This window comes from Martes martes (genome assembly GCF_963455335.1).
Source record: "Martes martes genome assembly, chromosome: 1".
NCBI lineage: Eukaryota > Metazoa > Chordata > Mammalia > Carnivora > Mustelidae > Martes > Martes martes.
In genome coordinates this window covers 116,461,689-116,474,631 of record NC_137888.1, presented here as the reverse complement: position 1 = coordinate 116,474,631, position 12,943 = coordinate 116,461,689, and the positions used below count along the sequence as shown (strand labels likewise).

The 12,943-nt window shown below is 37.3% G+C and overlaps 1 protein-coding gene across 2 annotated transcripts in view; it reads right to left on the bottom strand.

The window, feature by feature from the left end:
* PCYT1A (phosphate cytidylyltransferase 1A, choline) overlaps nt 1–12,943 on the bottom strand; it is a 52,538-nt gene that overhangs the window by 18,323 nt on the left and 21,272 nt on the right. For both annotated transcript variants that reach the window (XM_080815561.1, XM_080815562.1), the window contains exon 3: nt 2,297–2,396. In XM_080815561.1, the coding sequence (XP_080671687.1) occupies nt 2,297–2,396 (100 nt within the window). The remainder of the gene's footprint in view (nt 1–2,296; nt 2,397–12,943) is intronic.

Here is a 12,943-nt window from a genome sequence, read left to right as displayed (position 1 = left end):
TTTACTTTTTTTCTGGAAAGCACCTAAAGTCATCAGATGTTTTCTTATCTCCTACAATGGCCCAGCTATTCCAATTCTAGAAATGTATTTCACAGATAGATTTGTAAATATGTATGTTACTCAATGCAGCATAGTATGTAATAATAAAATTTTGGAAACAGCCTAAATTTCAATGGAAGGACTGAATGTACCATGATATACCCACTAAAAGGGTGGGAGGAAGGGATACTGGGTGGCTGTGAGATAATGGTAATAGGAAGACATTTCATTCCATGCCCTGTTTGTACTTTATGAATGTTAGGCCATGGGAATGTACTGATTTTATAATACAGGAAATAAACTTTTTCAATAAAATAGATATGCCAGTACAATGAAAAACAAATAATATAATAGATTTAAGAGTCAGAAAAATTATAGCTCCAACTTAACTACCAGCCTCCTTCCTCTGCAATCTTAACCTTTTTAAGACTCAGTTTCCTCATCCCTAAAACAAAGCAAAAGAAAACATAATCTGAGGAGCATAATGTCTTCTACATCCTAGAAATCATAACCATGAAGTAACTAACAAAGCACAGAATACAAAAATTAAGAATATTTGTCGTTTCTTTGACATTAGCATACAGCTGGGTAAAGCAAGATGAGGGGGATTTAGCTCCATAAACACATTTCCAGGATGGTGCAAAGAGTAAAGAATGCTGTTGATCAACTGGCTGTTTGCCAGGGTTAATCATCCGGTTATCAAGCCAAGTCACCACCAAACCCTTTCTCAGACCAAACTCCAGATGTGCTTCTTGCCCTCTTCAGTCTTTCCCCAGCCTCCTAAACTCTCAATTCCCCATGACTTACCCCCAAGTCTTTGGCAAACCCAGACTAACAGAGTAACCAAATGGCCAGAAGAGACCACCGTTGAATGAGAAAATGTGGGAACAAAGCACAAGTTATTCATTCTTTTACCAAGTGCCTACTGGCCAGGATGACCAAATCCTGATTCATATGTTGTCTCAGCATATTATTAAGAGCAACCCCCTTTCACTTTCAAAATGGTCCTGATTTGTATTCTAAATTATAGTCCTTGCATCACTGTTGGCTAAATAAATACATGTTCTCCTTTAGGCAGAACCAACCTGTGTTTCAATTTTTTTATATATTTTTGATATATCCATCTTTTGATATATTCTCTCAAATACCTATCACCAAAACTTCTGTCCTGACACATTCCACTGCCCTTCAGACTTTGCCTTTTTTCCCCCTTTCTCTTAGAAAACATACTGCTGACTTTTTTCTTTCATCTTCCAAAAGAAATAAGCTTTTCATCTCTTCAGCCATATTTGTTTTTTCTCTGGGTAGTGAGTTTTCTCCTAGATTATACCAACGTCTTTCTTGTATTCCCTTAACCTCCCTAGTGAAAACATGGTATGTGGTGGGGAAGGATGCCCCTTGTACTAGTTATTGGTTGAAAATTCATTAATTGTGGCATGTGTAGATTCTTTATTGGTTTACTCCTTGTCCAACACTGGCATGAATAGTCACGTGGTTATTTCATATAAGACGTAACAGACGGAATGCGATATAGGAGAACTAGAGACCAAATTAGACCTGCAAACTTTATAGGCTAATTTGTGATTCTTTGTTCCACCTAAAATGCAATCAGATTGCCAATGGCCTTCTATTATTTATAACTAATGTCTACAAAGAGCAGCATCACTCCAGGGTGAAAAGAACACAAAGATGGAAAAACTTAGGCTTTAGTTTCAGTTCTATCACTAATTATTTGTTTTACTATAGGGGAACTTTCACTTCTTAGTTTCTGTGGACTTCAATTTCTTCATGTGTACAATGAAGAGATGATAAAGTAGATAATCTGAAAAAAATGACTTATAAAATTCTATTCTAAAATTGTTAAAAAATTAAATTAGTTGGTGCTTATTAATTATAAGCTTCAAAACTTGGGAATAGTACACATGCACACACAAACATTTTATGTACCACAGGTGGTTTGTGGACAGATTAGCAATAAGCAGGGTAATATAGCTAATGTAATCAGATCTGAGTGAGGTACCACATTCTGAATGTGTGTTATCAGAGAGAACATGAAAATATCTTGCCTTCAACAGGTCTACTATCACATCTGAATGTGATCCTTGAACTGTTTGATGGCATTTTGAAATTTGACCTGCTGCCACTACACCATTTTGTTGTCATTTTACCCTACCCCACTGGCCTGCTTATTACTCAAGGGGAGTATTAAGAGTTAAAAACAAGAGTAAAACAACAATATAATGAAACATTTACTTACAAGGAGTTCCTCTGCTGGCTTCTTCCATAGTTACCCTGACATAGGGCTTACTAAAGTCAACCTCAATTTCATCAGAAAAAGGAGCTGGCTGCTGTAAGCCCTTAAGAAGAGGAAAGTGAAGGAAAACAAAGTTAAGTTCCATGGTACAGACTGAAATACTCAAAAAATGGCAGATTTAAAGAACAATCAGTTGGGTCCCTGGGTGGCTGAGTGGGTTAAATAAGCCTCTGCCTTCGGCTCAGGTCATGATCCCAGGATCCTGGGATCGAGCCCCGCATCGGGCTCTCTGCTCAGCAGGGAGCCTGCTTCCCCCGCACCCCGCCCCTCTGCCTGCCTCTCTGCCTACTTGTGATCTCTGTCTGTCAAATAAATAAATAAAATCTTAAAAAAAAAAAAAAGAACAATCAGTTATTCAATATACTGGTGACTAAATTCCTCCTAAATCACGTAACAAAAGAAAAAAAAGGCATTTCAAAATGGCAAGTGATAGTTGCAACCTTTTATCAAATGGTTCATGATATGTAAATCATGATATGAAATCATGATATGAAAGATAAATGTCTTACTGGTGATTTCAGGGTAATATTGAGCGAGGTGGCTGGGAAACTAGGCACAGTCCCAACTAACTGGGTCCTAAATAACGGCTCCTCCACTATCTGGCAGAACACATGACCCTGTTCTATGTGATGAAACTGCCAAAGTTCTTAAGCACATTTTCATACCACTTCAACTAGAGGACTGGCTAGGCAAATAGCTCCTGTATGCTTTACCAATTATGATTATCACTGTATAATGCTTTACACTGTAAGTATGCTCTAATGCTCACAATAGCCCTGTGAGGCAAGAAGTACAGTAATTCTCAATTTAAAGATGAGGAAAACAGGTTCAAAGAAATTATATGAATTATATGCAATTACTCAGAGGCAAAGCTGAAATAAGAATACAGGAATGCTCTTTCCTCTACAGAGGAAAGTCTTACTTAAGAGTTTTTGTTAATACTCTTAAGTATTTTATTCTATTTGTTGCTATTGTGAAGGGAACTGTTTTTCTTAACTTTATTTTTGGATTGTTCCTTGCTAGTATATAAAAATGCAAATTGATTTATAAATGCAAATGTGTCTGTGTGTATAATTTCAGATGATTTTTGTATATTGATTGTGGCCCTGTGACTTTGCTAAACTCAATTATTAGTTGAAGCACTTTGGTAGATTCCTTAGGATTTTCTACATATGAGATCATGTCATCTATGACTAAAGATGTTCTACTTCTTTCCAATCTGGATGCCTTTAACTTCCTTTTTATTATCCCTTATTGCCTTAGGTGGAATCTCTAGCACAATGGTGAACAGAAGTAACAAGGACAAATATCTTAGGGGTGAAGTATGCAATCTTTTACCATTAAACATTATGTTAACTGTAGGTTTTTTTGTGGATGCCATTTATCAACTGAGGAATTGCCCTCCTTTTTGCAATTTGTTGAGAGTTTTTATAATAAATAGGTGTTGGATTTTATCATATACCTTTTCTGCATTACTGAAACAATCAAATTCTGGTTTTGTCTTTTGTTACTTATGGTGTATTAGATTAATTGATTTTAGGATGTCAAACCAACCTTGCATTCCAGAGTGAAATCCCCCTTGGTCTATATAAATCTTTTTACACGTTCCTAGATTTGTTAATATATTGTTAAGGATTTTTGCATTTAAGTTTGTGAGAAATTTTTAACTATGGTTTCCTTTTTCTGTGCTTTTTTCTCCCCTGGGTTTGATGTTTGGTTTCATAAAATGGGATAGAAAGTATTCTCTATTTTCTGAAACTGTTCAGAATAGGAAACTATTTCTTCCTTAAATATTTGGAAGAATTCATCAATCAAGCAGCTGGGACTGGTCTTGTCTTTGTGGGAAGATTTTTAAAAATTAATTCAATTTTTTTTTTAACTTGGGGTAAGTCCACTCAGATTTTCTATTTCATTTTGGGTTAGTCTTGATAATTTGTCTCTTTCTAGGAATGTCTATTTTATTTAAATTGTCAATTTTTTTGACATTCAGTTGTTTATAACATTCCCTTATAATTCTTTTAATTTCTGTTGGGCTATAGTAATGTTTGGTTAGAATTTTACATTCTAAATAGATTACATCATGATTGGGGTGAATCCAGGGACTGGGAAGACATTGTTTTGTTTTGTTTTCAGATAAGGACGGACTTTTTACAATTAGGTTTTAGATTTATTTATTTATTTGAGAGAGAGAGTATGAGGAGAGGGAGAGGGAGAGGGGTAGAATCCTCAAGTAGACTCCCGCCCTGGGTACAGAACCTGACTCAGGGTTCACCATGAGATCATAACCTAAGATAAACTAAGAGTTGGATGCTCAACTGACTGAGACACCCAAGTGGTGTCCTTTAAGACTAGGTTTTAAAATTAAAATGCATTTCTTTTTGAGGCACCTGGGTGGCTCAGTTGGTTGGGTGTCCAACTCTTGATTTCAGTTCAGGTCATGATCTCAGGATTGTAAGCAGGGAGCCTGCTTAAGATTCTCTCTCCTCCTCTTTCTCTGCCCCTCCCCACTGTATGTTTGCTCTCTCTCTCTAAAAATAAATAAATCTTTTTAAAAAAATGTCTTTTTACAAATCACTTCTATAATTAGCTTAGTTTAAGATATGCTAAAGCTGGGGTCCTGGGTGGCTCAGTGGGTTAAGCCTCTGCCTTCGGCTCAGGTCATGATCTCAGGGTCCTGGGATGGAGACTGCTCTGCTCTGCGGGGAGCCTGCTTCTCCCCTCTCTCTGCCTGCCTCTCTGCCTATTTGTGATCTCTCTCTCGGTGTCAAAAAAAAAAAAAAAAGATATGCTAAAGCTATAAAGATAAAACATTCATTTTTAGGGGACATGGGTACATATGTGTGCTATCCTTTTTAAGAACATTTTTTAAAGGAGATAAGAATAGACCAATGACCCAAATATACAATTTTCTGTAGTTAACACAGATTTCTCTAGGATTAAAGAAGACAATTTATCCTCTAGAAGTTACTACTCAAAGAGTTGCTTAACAGTAGTTTGTGTTTCTAAAAGCATATGCTGGGGCACCTGGGTGGCTCAGTGGGTTAAAGCCTCTACCTTCAGTTCAGGTCAGGATCCCAGAGTCCTGGGATTGAGCCCCGCATCAGGCCCTCTGCTCAGCGGGGAGCCTGCTTCCTCCTCTCTCTGCCTGTCTCTCTGCCTACTTGTGATCCCTGTCAAATAAATAAGTAAAATCTTTAAAAAAATTTTTTAAAAAAAGCATATGCTTTTCACAAAATAATACATAATTTATGATTCTATCTATATAAAGTTCAAAAACAGGTGAAGCTAATCTATAATGACTAGGAAGCCACAGGAAAAGGAGGAAATTTAGATAAAGTGGATACTGACAAGAAGGGATGTTAGAGTCTTCTGGGATTACTGCTGATTACGTGTGTGTGTGTGTGTATGTAGATATATATATGTAGATATCTATATATATATATATATAGATATATATATATATATAGATATCTACATATATATATAGATATATATATATCTGCAGAGAGAGAGAGATATATATATAAACATATTGAGCTGTACACTTAAGGTTTGTGCACTCTACTGTATGTAAGTTATACCTCAAGCAACAAAGGACATTTGGGCATAAAAAGGAATGCAGTACTGATACATGCTACAACAGGAATCCTGAAATCTTGAAAACATTATGCTAAGTGAAAGAAGCTCGCCACAAAAGACCACTAATTGTATGATTCCATTTATATATAATGTCCAGAATAAAAAAATTTATACAGAAAGTAAATTAGTGGTTATACAGGGCTTGGAGGATTAGGGAGAAAGGGAGAGTGACTGCTAATGGGTACTAGGCTTCTCTCTGGGGTGACAGAAATGTTCTAAAGTAGATTATATGATGGTTGTCCACTCTGAATATTCTAAAAACCATTCCTTGCACACTTTAAATGGGTATGTACATTACAATTGTATATGAATTATATCAATAGTTTATATATATTTATATATAAAAACAGGTAAAAATCTATAAAACAAATAGAAAAAAAGTGTTTATTAACAATAGTACATATAGATCAAAGACAAGCTTTACTGTGTCTCTTAAAGTTATTACCAGTGGTGTACTGGAGTTGGTTGTTAAATATTCAGGAATTTTGTGGGCCAGTTATTAAATCATTGTAATCTGATCTCAGCCACAGAAATCAGCAAATGTTACATATCAGAGGGTTTTTTCCCCCTCAGTGAGCCAGTTTACTAGGACACCACTGGTTATCTTGTATACTTAGAAAGAGACCAGTTCAGAGGTTATTATAGGGAGAAGAAAATAGACTTACAGATTTTTCCACTAATGTTGCAGTGGGAGTAGAAAGGGTGGCAGACTTTGTAAAGGAGGAATGGGTAGAATATGGTAAAAAGAAAAAATATTGTCACAAGAAAAAAGAGGCATTTACAATGAATTTTTGAACTGAAAATAAGATTGTAGTACCAGTAGTATAGTAGCAGGAATAGGGATTTTTTAAAAAAAGGAGCTGAGATCAAAGAAAATGAGAACTGAGATGTCTTTGAATTTGGAGATTCAAATGACTATTAGAGACCTTCTAGAATATATTAATAAAAGAACACCAGTGCCTTTAAGAAAATTGGAAGAAAAGGAAAAAAGTAGTAATAATCTCTCATTAGATATGGTATCTATAAAAGGAATGAGAAAAACTGAAAGATACCTAGAGGAGACAGAAAGAACAAGTGATTTTTTTTTTTTAAAGTTAAGGACATCTGTACATATCCAAGACAGAGGAAAAGAAGCCAGAGGCTGAAAATACTGGAGAAGGAAAAACAGAAGAGTCTAGAGAAATGGTACAGAATGGCTTCAAAGGAAAGCAGGGGGGAAAGTACTAGCTTTAGAAATAAGAAGTTTCATCCTTTTCTAAAAGCAGAAAGGAAGGTGATAAAAGGACAATGTTAGATGTAAAGAGGAAAGACACACAAATTTATATCCAATGTCCTCAACTGGTATAGTAAGGACACGAAATGTCCTTTAACAAATAGGGAGGTTGGAATGAGACTGAAAGCTTGAGGAAGGTAGAAAATACGTGGAATAGCTATTGTGGGAAATGTACCAGAGGATCGGCAAATGACTAATGGAACTATTGAGCACTTAACTAAACCCAGATCAAGCTAGAAACATTAATCTAGAGAAGGTCAAGTTAACAGGTCTAGGTAGAGAAACTGAAAAATCTATGGTTAGGCCATTGAAAATGGAAGGCAGGCAGAAGTGGGAAGTGAAGAAAAGGCAAAAGGATCTAGACATTTCTCCAAAGAAGATATATTAATGCTCAAAAAAACCCATGGAAAGATGCTCAACAATGTTAGTCATCATGGAAATGCAAATGAAAACCACAATGATACCACTTCACACCCACTAGGATGGCTATGAGCAAAAACACCGCAATAACAGTGATGGCAAGAATGTGGAGAAACCGGAACTTTCACACGCTGCTGCTGTGAATGTAAACTGGTGCCCAACTCTGGAAAACAGTTCTTCAAAATGTTAAACACAGAATACCATATGATCCAGAAATTACACTCCTGGGTATATAACCAAAAGGATGGAAACAAAGATTTTATTATTATTTCTTTAAGTAGGCTCTACGCCCAACATGGGGCTTGAATTCAGGACCTCAAGATCAAAAATCACAGTCCTGTGAGACTGACTGGGCCAGCCAGGTGCCCCTGAAAACATATATATATATGTCTTTGAATTTGGAGATTCAAATGACTATATATATATATATATATATATATATATATATATATTTAAAAACCTGTACATGAATAATGTTCATAAAAGCATTATTTATAATAGCCAAAAAGTGGAAACAATCCAAATGTGCATCAACTGATGAATGGATAAACAAAATGGTATGTCTATATGTAATATAAAAAGGAGTGCAGTATTAATACATGCTACCACCTGGATGGACCTTGAAAACAATGTTAAATATAAGAAGCCAGATAAAAAAGGCCACATGCTTCAAGATTCCATTTATATGAAATGTCCAAAACAGACAAAGACCTAGAGAAAAGTAGATTAGTGGTTGCCAGGGAATAGGCTGAGGGGATGGGGAGGTGATTGCTAATAGATATGGGGCTTCTCTTTGTGGTGATGAAAATGTTCTGGAATTAGATAGTGGTGATCGTTGTGTAACATTGTGAAGACACTAAAAAACCACTGAATTGTACATTTTTAATGGTTTAAACAGTGAATTTTATGTTATATTAATTTAATCTCAATTTAAAAAGATACATTAAAGTATCCTATATTTCAAGGCACCTGGGTGGCTGTCAATTAAGTGTCCAACCCTTGATTTTGGCTCAGCTTATGATCTCAGGGTCCTGGGATCAAGCCCTGTGTCAGGCTCCATGGTCAGCACAGAGTTCTGCTTGGGATTCTCTCTCTCCCTTTCCCTTTGCCCCTCCCCCCACTCAAGCATGCCCACACTCCTCTTTCTTTCTCTAAAACAAATAAAATAAAATCCTTAAAAAAAAAAAAAGTGTCCCTTTACAATTGTTTCTTAAATCTTCCCTGTATACTGTGTATGTACCAAGGCAGAAAGCAAATGCAGGTATCCCTCCTGGATGGGGTTTCAATTCTTCCTAAGTATAGAAAATGAAACCTAAAGTTCTTCAACTATAACAGACCAGCAAAATCTCTCTCTCCAGAATTGCCTCCAGTTAGATGAATAGTATTTCTAAAAATATCTGTCTAAAAACAGCATCTCTAGAAACTAAGCCTTATAAAAGTAGGACTAAGTATTTCTACCTTTATTCTCCTAAAACACACCTCCTTCATTTTAATCTTAATGGAATCCTACAGAATATTATTTTCAAGTCATTCTACTATCTGATCATGAAGCATAAGTGAAAGGGCATGGATTTAGAACTTGAAAAAACTTAGATCTAAATCCCTACTCTCGGCATGCCTGGGCGGCTCAGTAGGTTAAACGTCTGCTTTCAGCTCAGGTCATGATCCCAGGGTCCTGGGATTGAGTCCCACATCACGGGCTCCTTGCTCAGTGGAGAGCCTGCTGTTCCCCCTGCTTGTGGACTCTCTCTCTCTGTGACATAATAAGTAAATAAATAATTTAAAAAAAATTTTTTCAAATAAAATAAGTAAAAAAATAATAAATATTTATTTCAAAAAAAATAAATAAATCCTAACTCCATCACTTAATAGCTGTGAAATCACAGCTTTCATTTTCTCTTAAATGGAATATAATACCTGCCCCACAAGGTGGCTACAAGGATTAAATAAAAGAGCATATGTAAAGCAACTAGTGCAATGTTTCACCTATAGTGGCACTCAACAAATTTAGGTCGTCATCAACAATGTGAGCTCATTTTCTCTCCCATTCTATGGCACACAGGTTTCATTATGCCAACAAAATTAACTAAATTGTATTAATCTAAGAGATTAGATTCTAGGTGCCATATCACTTCTAATTCTATACAAATTATAACTAATACTATTATAATGATTAATAATCATCATCTCCAAATTGTGAATGATTTTCTGAATACAATACCGCTTTCATAGAAACTTTTTCCTGATTATATCTACATATATTAACTCACTATTCTTCAAAATTCCACTGAAAGAGATGACATTCTGGTGTCCTTAAGAATAAGGAATGGAGGGGTGCCTGGGTGGCTCAGTGGGTTAAGGCCTCCTGCCATCAGCTCAGGTCATGATCCCAGGGTCCTGGGATCGAGCCCTGCATCGGTCTCTCTGCTCAGTGGGGAGCCTGTTTCCTCCTCTCTCTCTGCCTGCCTTTCTGCCTACTTGTGATCTCTGTCAAATAAATAAATAAATAAATAAATCTTTAAAAAAAAAAAAGGAATGGAGATAAATCAGATTATGACTAGAACTTGATATTGGCTTCCCAGTACTCTGCTTCCAAGGATTCTTAAACATTTTTTAGCAGAAACTTTCACAATGACACAGAGAAACATTTCACTTTTACCCAAACATGCTGCACAAATGTTAACAGGTCTTATTGAGATCCATTCCCCCCCCCCATAATGCTAAGGGAAAGGCTGTGAAGTCAAGAGGAATACTATGTGGTGTGAGAAAGAAGGCATAAGGAACAAAGCAAAAAGATTCCACGCCCTGGGGATGGGAAGAAGGAAGGGAGGGAGGGAGGAGGAAGAAAGGAACAAACCAAAGAAAAGAAAAAAGGAGTAAGGGGGAAGGGGGGAGAGGGGGAGAGAAGGAAGGAAGGAAGAAGAAAAGAAAAGCAGTAATTCTCCAACTCCTACTGCCATTTCAGTGAAGGTAAACAATGAGTTCATGCATCTAATCACTATTTGGATGTCTCCTAGATCTTCTAAGTTGAACTTGTACTAAATTAAAATCATCTTTCTCCTAATTTATCTTTCTGTATTTCTACTTCAAGTAAGAAGCACCCCATTTATACAATCTACCTAGGACTGAAATCTAGGAGTCATCTTTAACACCTCTTATCCTTTACATCCTGATGTCCAAGGATTGTCTATTTTACCCCTTAAAAACTTAAAATTGTAGTTTAAGGTCTCATTATCTCCAGCCTGGATCATTACAACAATCTCACAACTAGTCCTTTGGTTTCTGTCAATCCCTGTTTCAACTAATCCTTTCCAAAACAATCAGAATGATCTTCTAAATTACAAATCTGATCACATTATCCACAGGATAAAGTTCAAACTCCTAAGCACAGCACACAAGATTCTTCATAACCAGCCCCTTGCTTACCTTATCTATTCCAGATTTTTATCCCGAACTTTATTTTTTTTTTAAGATTTTATTTATTTATTTGACAGACCGAGATCACTAGTAGGCAGAGAGGCAGGCAGAGAGAGAGGGGGAAGCAGGCTCCCTGCTGGGCAGAGAGCCTGATGTGGGGCTCGATCCCAGGACCCTGAGATCATGACCTGAGCTGAAGGCAGAGGCTTAACTCACTGAGCCACCGAGGCACCCTGGAGTTGTTTTTTTTTTTTTTGGAGCCCAACATGGAACTTGAACTCGTAATCATGAGATCAAGACCTGACCTGAGCTGAGATCAAGTGTCAGACACCTAACCAACTGAACCACCCAGATGCCCCTTGTCCATTTCTTGAATTCTTATTTATCCTTCAAAGTTCAACTCAGAAATAATCTCCTCAGTGAAGCTTTTCCAAAACCACTGTCCCCACCTCTAGAGATCAAAGTTGATCTGTTGCTCCCCTAGACAGCCATTGTCTTCTTTCTTCTATTTAGCTCTTTCATTTTGTTGGGTTTTTTTGTTTGTTTTTTGTTTTTTGTTTTTGTTTTAAAAGAGAGAGAACATGCAAGCAGGGGAGGGGCTGAGTGAAAAGGAGAAAGAATTCTAAGCAGGCTCCCTACTCAGCACAGAGCCTGTGTGGAGCTCAACCTCACAACCCTGATATTATGACCTGAGCCGAAATCTAGAGTCAGATGCTTAACTGACTGAGCTGCCTAGGCGCCACTCTTTCAGACCTTATTTATCTATTTCCCCTATTTGTCTGTGAGCTTTTTTTTTTTTTTTAGATCTTTCTTTCTTTCTTTGAGAGAGAGAGAGTGAGCATACAGAGGGAAAGGGAAAGGGAGAAACAGACTCCCTGCTGAGCAGAGAGCCTGATTCAGGGCTCAATCCCAGGACCCTGTAATCATGACCTGAGCCAAAGGCAGAGGCTTTAACCCACTGAGCCACCCAGGCACTCCATCTGTGAACTTCTCAAGGGCAAGGTCATCTTTTCATCTTTGCATCTCTAATGCATAGCAACTGGCAAACAGATGTTCTCAATATGAGATTGTGAAATCTCCATTAGCAGACCTGTTGCCAATTTGTGATTTATTTATACATATGATAAATATTAAAATAGGCTAAAAGTCTTATTCTTCATAAATATATTTTTTTAAGATTTTATTTATTTATTTATTTGACAGACAGAAATCACAAGCAGGCAGAGAGAAAGGAAGGGAAGCAGACTCCCCATCGAGCCAAGAACCCGACGCGGGGCCCGATCCCAGGACCCCGAGACCACGACCTGAGCTGAAGGCAGAGGCCCTAACCCACTGAGCCACCCAGGTGCCCCTCTTCATAAATATTTTTGTGATTCTTTTTTATTGTACCTTTAGAAACATCTGTATCAGTAAATTCCTTATACTTAAAAACAAACTAGCCATAACGTTATACCTTAATTTTTCCTCCTTAATTATTTTCTCTCTTCTTTCCAATTCATTCTGACCCACCGCCCCAGCTACTAATACTTGGTTACGCTTCCAACTTCTTTCCCCCTTTCAAGGAAAAAACAACATCAAAAACCTCTTCGGAGGGGTGCCTGGGTGGCTCAGTGGGTTAAAGCCTCTGCCTTCGGCTCAGGTCACGATTCCAGGGTCCTGGGATCGAGTCCCGCATCGGGCTCTCTGCCCAGCAGGGAGCCTGCTTCCTCCTCTCTCTCACTCTCTGCCTGTCTCCCTGCCTACTTGTGATCTCTGTCAAATAAATAAATAAAATCTTAAAAAAAAAACCCAAAACCAAAAACCTCTTCAGAGCTCTGAGCTATAGAGCGCCATATTAGGCT